A 7426-nucleotide genomic window follows, 5' to 3' on the forward strand; every position below is an offset into this window, starting at 1 on the left:
CTAGGGGAGGAGCTACTAGACGTCGCAGACGGGACACTGCAAAGGTTTACTGTTTAGCAACTAAATAACACGTGGGCGAGAATCACATCGAGTACTGGTTGGTAAAATTAACATGAGCTTAGTTGTGATGAATGATAAACTATTCGTTTTCATTACACACAAAATAAAGTATTTTAATGACGGGAGTACGATGATTCCTAACACTACCGCAAGCTGTTAGCTGGTTAGCCAATAGCAGAGCTGCTCTTTCATCCGCTTTCTGGTGCCTTTCAACAAACAGTGGAATCTATATATAATGCTAAATCAACAGTGACGACAAAATGAGGTAAATGTTCTAAAGGTTGCATGGTAATACTGATCTTGTCTGCGATTATCTATCTTCCAGTAACCCATGTGTTAGTATTGCTCGGACTCCTGTTCATACGAGTGCACTCTCTCCCATAACACAGGGTCCCCCGTGCCTGCATCAACCTCAGGAGAATTCATTTAGTTTGGCCTCTCCTGCTGCTGCTCTTGGTCGGTGCGGCTCTTACCGCTCTCCTACCGCCCGCCGAAGAGCAGAGCCGCACCAATGATGTTCTTGGGGTGTTACGAAGAGCAGCAGCCAACAAACCCTTACCTGACAATCATGTCTACAGTACAGAAGAAACGGAGGAGAAATTTACTATTGTCATTCAGACCTTTAACCGAACAGACATTCTTCTTAAATTGCTAAACCATTACCAGGCAATGCCGCATCTCCAGAAAATAATCATAGTCTGGAATAATGTCGGAGAGCAGACGCCCCAAAAGCTTTGGAACTCCCTGGGACCACATCCTGTGGAGGTGATCTTCAAGGAGCAGAGTACCAACCAAATGCGAAACCGACTTCAAGTATTTCCGGAGATTGATACAGATGGTAAGTGCATATGAGTCTTGATTAAATTGTTTGGAAGCTGTGTTAATGCCTCTGCAAGCGTTGTTTTATTCGGCTCCCTGTTGACCTGCTCTCATCTCTGCCGAATTTTTAGCTGTGTTGATGCTGGATGATGACACCCTGGTCAGTGTCCCGGACATCAGTTTTGCTTTTTCTGTCTGGAAGGTAATTCCTGTAGAATAGTTCAAACATAACTGTTAATGTGTCACTGGAACCAATGCATAAGTATGTTGGTTTGATGGACATGTATCTATGTGCTCCACAGCAATTTCCCGATCAAATTGTTGGGTTTGTACCTCGAAAACATGTGGTCACAGCAGGAGGAACCTATACCTATGGTAGCTTTGAGCTGCAAGATCCAGAGATTGGTGGAGGAGACAGGTAGGACATGATTTAAGACAATCGTATAGGAATATATATAGCCATTCTGTAATAAGGCTGACTGTCTACAAACTGCAAACTAATATTTGCATATATGGTTCAGTGTTACCCCTGTATTAAGTTACCATGAAACCGGCGTTCTTTGCACATTTCTCACTGTTCGTTCATGGCAGGTACTCCATGGTGCTGATCGGTGCCGCTTTCTTCCACCGCCGCTACCTGAAGCTCTTCCAGGATCAACCTCAAGCAGTGCACCAGCTGGTGGACCAAACACAAAACTGCGACGACATCGCCATGAACTTCGCCGTTTCCCTCTATTTAGCACAACAGCCGAGGTCGTTCCAGGGCATGCCGAGGTCAAAGGGCATTGTGGCCAGCCGGCCGTCGGGGGTGTTCGTCAAACCCGTGGACTTCCGTAACCTAGAGAAGGAGGCGGGCAGTGGGTACCTGGGGATGTGGCATCGGCCTGAACACCTACTCCAGAGGTCCTACTGTCTGAACAGGCTGGTGCAGATCTACGGCTCAATGCCCCTTTGCTTCTCCAACCTCATGCTCTGCCAGTTCGGATTCCCCAGCTACGCTAACCACAAGAATAAAGGCTGACGTCGGGGATGCCGTAGTGGTGTGATGGCAAGCCGCTGGGGCCATCACGGAAAGAAGGACTCGAGGAACACTCTTGTAAGTGTAGGGGCCTTGACTGTCAGGGTCGAAGTGGGGGTTTCGGTTTTCAAGACTCAAGGTTTGGGGCTTTTATTTGTGTTTTCAACACAGGATACAGATAAGGAATGCAGGATACACTCAGATTGTTTTGCTACGCTTATTTTGCTACGCTTATTTTGCCAATTTCTCAAGAATTAATTAATAATTGTTGAGAGCTGATTAGAAGGATACCTCAGTGAAGATACAAAGTGGTGATAAAATGGGAAATGTTTCATCCTTTGACATCTTCAGGGAAAATATAGAACTATAAACACTGCCTGTTCATGTTCTTGACTGTGTTTCTCAGTCAAAAGACACACAAAAAATCGGATGGATGGAACTGATCAATTAAGTCTTGATGATCTGTTGTTGCCTCAGTGGAAACACAGGAGTAACAAGAAGCAGTTTTGAAAGATGGACGCAAACAAACCTGTTCGGTCTAAGAGGGTCATTAGTGTTAACATACATGTTAATCTTTGACAATATCTCAAATAAGAGTTGGTTGCCTGTTTTGCCTTTCTAACAAAATGAGGTACATTTTCTGTAAGGTACATTTTTTATACTTGAATCCACTTCAACAAGCATTTTTGTTAAGTCTCCATAATATTAAGATTCATCTTGAATGAACTGGTCTAATAAATTACCTGCCGTATTTATAAATGTATGATTGCAATGTAGTTAAGAAATGCTTCAACGGTTTTTGGTCCTGTAATGCAAGGATAGCTCATAAACCTGTCAATTTGTTAACTATTCAGAAGTTTAATAAGCTATTAACTGACAATTACATGGATTATATGATTTTGATTAATGCATGCAAATGTATACCTCAATTTATGCTGGATGTTATTAAATAAACTAAAGTTATTGAAATTCCTTCAAGGGGTTATCTTTCCAAGTAGGTGTAAGACACCAAGCACAATACAAATTATTTCTAAATTGGAATATAAATAACTCAACATGTTCAACCATAATGAGCAGTTCATAACATTAGAAATGGGAACTATCACCTTCATGTGGAAGTAACACTTTTATTGAATGATACTAATACTGATAACTAACTCTCAGATCAAGATTGAGAGGATTGTTTGCCTAGGGACAGGATAAAAAGTCAGTCTGAAACTATTCCAGACTTTATTGTCAATGTTATGGTGAAATGCAAACCAAGATGTGGGGAGGAAGGGATTTTGTTTGTTTCAGAATTAATTAAAAGCCAGAATTGTTCAGTTGTCAACCGATTTGACAACATAAGCAGTAACAACACTTGAGTGTTCCCTGTTTCTGCAGCAGTCACTCTAAATTACACCCATTGTGGATAATCCCATTGTTCTAAACTTTGTTAAAGACATATACATTTAGTGTTACAAATGTCACAGAAAATGCAACCACTCATTATTCTGTTATGATAGCACACAAATAAAATGAGATAAGTACCCTTTCAATGCTAATTTGACATGAACTTGTTAAATAGTATACAGCAAGAAAACATCTAGCCAGTAGTGCATCCAGTTCTCCTAATTTTATTATTTAATCAGCTTCCAATTGGTTTGTATTGTAAAACTCCCGCAAAACATTTGTAGGCTATAGTAGCCAATCATCATAATCCTCATGTCCTTCCATAACAACCTCTTTCATGGTTTTCCACAGTGGGATTGATGATGGTTTTAAAAGCCTGCAATGAACACAAACATTTTTCAGACTGAATCCCAGAGTTCAGATTTAAGTGTCCATAACCTCCTTCTTGGAGCTGGTCCCTGGTCTTATTCTGCATCAATAACAGCAATCAAACCTTGTTGACCAACACCAGTTATCCCATCCCTCCCATCAGCCTCTTGATCTCTCCTGTTACCAGTGCAACAACCTCAGTCATGAAACCAATACAGCTGTGTAAACACAACATGTTCAGTTCACTGGCCGTCTCAGACGTTAGGGAACGTGTGGGTGGGGTGACCCCACCCGAGGGTGCATGGCTGTGTGGGGGCCTCACAGAGACCCTGGTCCGCTGCCTGGCCGCCTCCCACCGTTACCAGGGGAACGGATGCTATGCCAAAGCTTCACAAACGGCTCCCTGTTCCTCCAGATCACTTTGTGACCGTATGCTACGTACCATCTGCATCAGAAACCGTCAGATAGAGAGGAGATTACTAAACATATCTACCTCAGGGAATTATTACAGAAAAAAAGGTTAACTTGTTTACTTAGCATGTAAACTTTTGAGATAATAGTAGGAACACCCATAGGGAATTTCAACTCTTTCAGTTTTCTATGATACATCTTTCGACTTTTAGGTTATTATTGGATTTGTTTCCAAATCCAATAATAACATCATTGTTATCAATATGTTACTAATATGTATTCTAATAATGTTTGCTACCTAGGCATGACACTTACACTCCAAAAAGAGCCCCTCCCAGGTGAGCTGCATGATCCAAATACCGCCAGCCCATAACCAGTCCCGCTGTGTCTATGGCGATGAGGGCTTTCAAGGCCTGGAGACAGAATAACAGAGTCAGGATGACAGACAAGCGCAGCAGTGCATTGCGCAATGTAAATGTCAACAAGTGAATCTACTCCGTCAATGGGCTACTTTTAATGGGAACACACACTCACGCTCAATTTGAAGGTTACACACACTTTAAATCCTGATACATGTCAACATACACTCTGACGCAGTCCCCCTTGGTGTATGTCACCTTACATTCCCTGCTGTAAACGTGACCATGGGAAGGAGAATTATGCCGAGTTTGGCCTCTGGCACCTTGGCGCACACCGCTGCCAGCACGGTCATCACCGCACCGGACTGGAGTTCAAACAACAAGAGCACATCAGATAGTATTTTAGGAGAAAAGCTTTATTGGTATCGTTTTGTATTTCCTTTTCTATCATCATAAAATGAGGTTTGGTGGGTCAAACCGCTAGTGCGCTTACCATGGAGGCTTTACACCTTGAAGCGACCCAGGTTTGATTCTAACCTGTGGTCCTATGCTACAGGTCATTCTCTCTCTAAAAATATATAATGAGGTCATCGAGGATGGCTTACCGCTCCTAATGAGGGATACAGCCGACCAGTGGCTGTCTTACAGCAGTAGCTAACCATGTTGGAGATCGCACCTGCAACAAGACAAAAATAAACAGGTGTGTGAGCTGAGGCCGGCAGGTAGCATCCAAACATTTTACACAGCAATCACCAACACGTAAGAAATACTACCATCTGTCGATCCAATCCACCTCTTGTAATCAAATTTAAATGTAGAAATGACAGACTACTTTAACACAAATATAGTGACGTCTTTTATGATTGATGTTTTTGTTTGATGAAAAGTCACTTTTTCTCCTTTTCTCTTCTTTCTGCTAGAGGAGTTGAGGCAATTCAAAAAGATACAAGTCTAACTTGACTAAAACAGGAGGCAGAGCACTGGATTAAATTAATTTTCTATTTGACTAAATATCCTTGGAACATGCAAGTGATGTAAGGGAACCCAACCAGTGAACCAATATGCATTTTCAAAACAAAAGTTTCCCCAAAAACTGCTCTGACACAGAATGCCGTTATCACCCACAGTACCACTCTGCTCGTATATGTACGATAATTACGTGTTTTTATGATATCACCAATATTTGCTTCCTAGCAGGGGAGTATTCGTACCAGCGGAGAGGTAGACGGCGATGAACTGCTCCCTGCCCAGGAGGGAGACGATGCTGGTGGAGAAGGTCCACAGCACGTACATGTTGGCCACCATGTGGAAGACGGAGTAGTGGCTGAAGGAGGAGAGAACCATGGGAAGGCACCGCGTCTCTGAACGCAGAGGATGAAGTAGAACCTCAACAATGGTCAAACGTGTGCTACTCTGTTATTATTCACTATTGATTCACTATTCACTATTATTATTCACTATTGATTCGCTATTAATTCACTGCTTTGGACCTTTTCCAAAGCACTGGATTTGCCATAAGGACCTGGTAGATGGAGTGACAGGTAGGACTTTGAAACAGGGGGATTGAACCAAGTCCTTTTCGGCTTGTGGAAAACACCACAGCGGAGTATAGTGTAGTATTAGTGACGACATGCTGGTTAACGTATTACACTTGGTTCATTGCCCAATACATTGTAAACCAATGCTTCTTATACAAGCCTTATCAAAGTCTTCGATTATAATACGATCACCAAATCTGTTCCTCTTCTTTCTCTTGATCTTTGGTATTCTATGTAACTATTTTCTAAAATGCCCTATGTCTAGAGGAAATGAACAAAGATCCAACTCACTGGCGGCTGGGTTGGCTGTGAAGTATTTGATCATGGTTCTTTGCAAAGATGGGATTCTCCAGCAGCACAGCACGAGGGCATTGACCGCTATAATACCTAGAGAGAGCAAGAAGGACAAGCACTGAAGACCCTAACCAATGCAGAGTGTCCTATAAACTGTTACTATAATATTTTCAAAAATGACCATTTTATGTTACTTTCTGTTTATTTTGTGAAATCCAACTAAGTAGTCAGAAAAAACATTTTAGTACCAGATTTATGAAAAGCAATAAGGCACGTGAGGCCATGGTTGGCAGTGCTTTTAGGACAGCTATTGGGAATAAAATAGTTTTCATTCATCTTTTATGGATGCATTTCCATACCATTTCAGACATTTTCTAGACTTCAGGCAAGAAGTGTGGTCATAAATTAGAATAACATCCAACCGAGTCACAGTGTGTATTGTGTTCAGCATGGCGTACCAGCAGTGGTCCTCTGTCCCTCGGAAAAGCTGCTCCACAAGTCGTCTGCTGAAGACAGCAGAAGGATCAGCTGCTTCTGGACACCGTTCAGCTGATCCCACCAGTTGTGCCAGTAGGTCATGTCCTCAGAACCCTGGAGCACACATTGACCGTATAACTTAAGACAACTTAATAATGACATTTGTCTCAAAGTTTTGTTTGGAGAGCTGCAGACTCACCTTCAATTCTTTATTTGGTTTTGCCTCTTCCCTGACTGTGTCGAATCTCGACTTCAGGGACTCGTACTGCAATATGGCCGCCACACCGAAGGAACAGCCTGTAAACTAGCATGGAGTCAGACCAAAACAACGAAACCTTCCCATTGTACTAACAGGTACAACAGGCATTTTCCCCATATTTTGTTTGAAACTGGGACTGGACACATAACACCGCACGTACAGGTTAATAATACAATTTGATGGAGTGGAAGAATACAAGAGTGTGACATACCCCTATTGTGAAAACAAACGGTTTAAAAAGCGTTGGTCGGGCCCTAGGAGAATGTGCTGGAGGTGGTGGAGGAGGAGATTTAACATTGACTGGCTCTCCTGCTTTGGAGGCGGCAAGCTCTGTCTCTTGGGAAACATTCCCTTTGTTTGTATCTGTTCTTTTGGCTTCCCGACGGAATGCAGATCTTTGCTGGTTATGTGGGTTGAGTCTAGAACCAAG

General features: G+C 42.4%; 2 protein-coding genes across 4 annotated transcripts in view; one reads left to right on the plus strand and one right to left on the minus strand.

Moving 5' to 3' along the window:
* Window position 1: 1 nt before the first annotated feature.
* On the plus strand, window positions 2-2870 carry extl2 (exostosin-like glycosyltransferase 2). The gene is made up of 5 exons (XM_030362925.1): window positions 2-325; window positions 450-898; window positions 1011-1081; window positions 1182-1297; window positions 1471-2870. Exons 1-5 carry the CDS (start codon window positions 321-323, stop codon window positions 1898-1900), a joined length of 1071 nt encoding a protein of 356 aa, XP_030218785.1. The 5' UTR covers window positions 2-320; the 3' UTR covers window positions 1901-2870.
* Window positions 2871-3004: 134 nt separating this feature from the next.
* Window positions 3005-7426, minus strand: part of parla (presenilin associated, rhomboid-like a) — a 5045-nt gene continuing 623 nt past the window's right edge. Inside the window, exons 2-10 of one of the 3 annotated variants that reach the window (XR_003977581.1) lie at window positions 7208-7415; window positions 6937-7041; window positions 6719-6851; window positions 6258-6353; window positions 5640-5789; window positions 5034-5104; window positions 4687-4793; window positions 4385-4482; window positions 3005-4103 (exon numbers count right to left, since the gene is read on the minus strand). Coding sequence is in view for 2 of the 3 variants with exons in the window: in XM_030362918.1 (XP_030218778.1) it covers window positions 3977-4103; window positions 4385-4482; window positions 4692-4793; window positions 5034-5104; window positions 5640-5789; window positions 6258-6353; window positions 6719-6851; window positions 6937-7041; window positions 7208-7415 (1090 nt within the window). In the remaining variant the exon portion in view is untranslated. Of the gene's footprint in view, window positions 4104-4384; window positions 4483-4654; window positions 4794-5033; window positions 5105-5639; window positions 5790-6257; window positions 6354-6718; window positions 6852-6936; window positions 7042-7207; window positions 7416-7426 lie in introns of those variants that run through there. The other 2 variants (XM_030362918.1, XM_030362919.1) reach the window with 2 other exon arrangements.

Source organism: Gadus morhua, chromosome 8, assembly GCF_902167405.1.
Source record: "Gadus morhua chromosome 8, gadMor3.0, whole genome shotgun sequence".
Classification (NCBI taxonomy): domain Eukaryota; kingdom Metazoa; phylum Chordata; class Actinopteri; order Gadiformes; family Gadidae; genus Gadus; species Gadus morhua.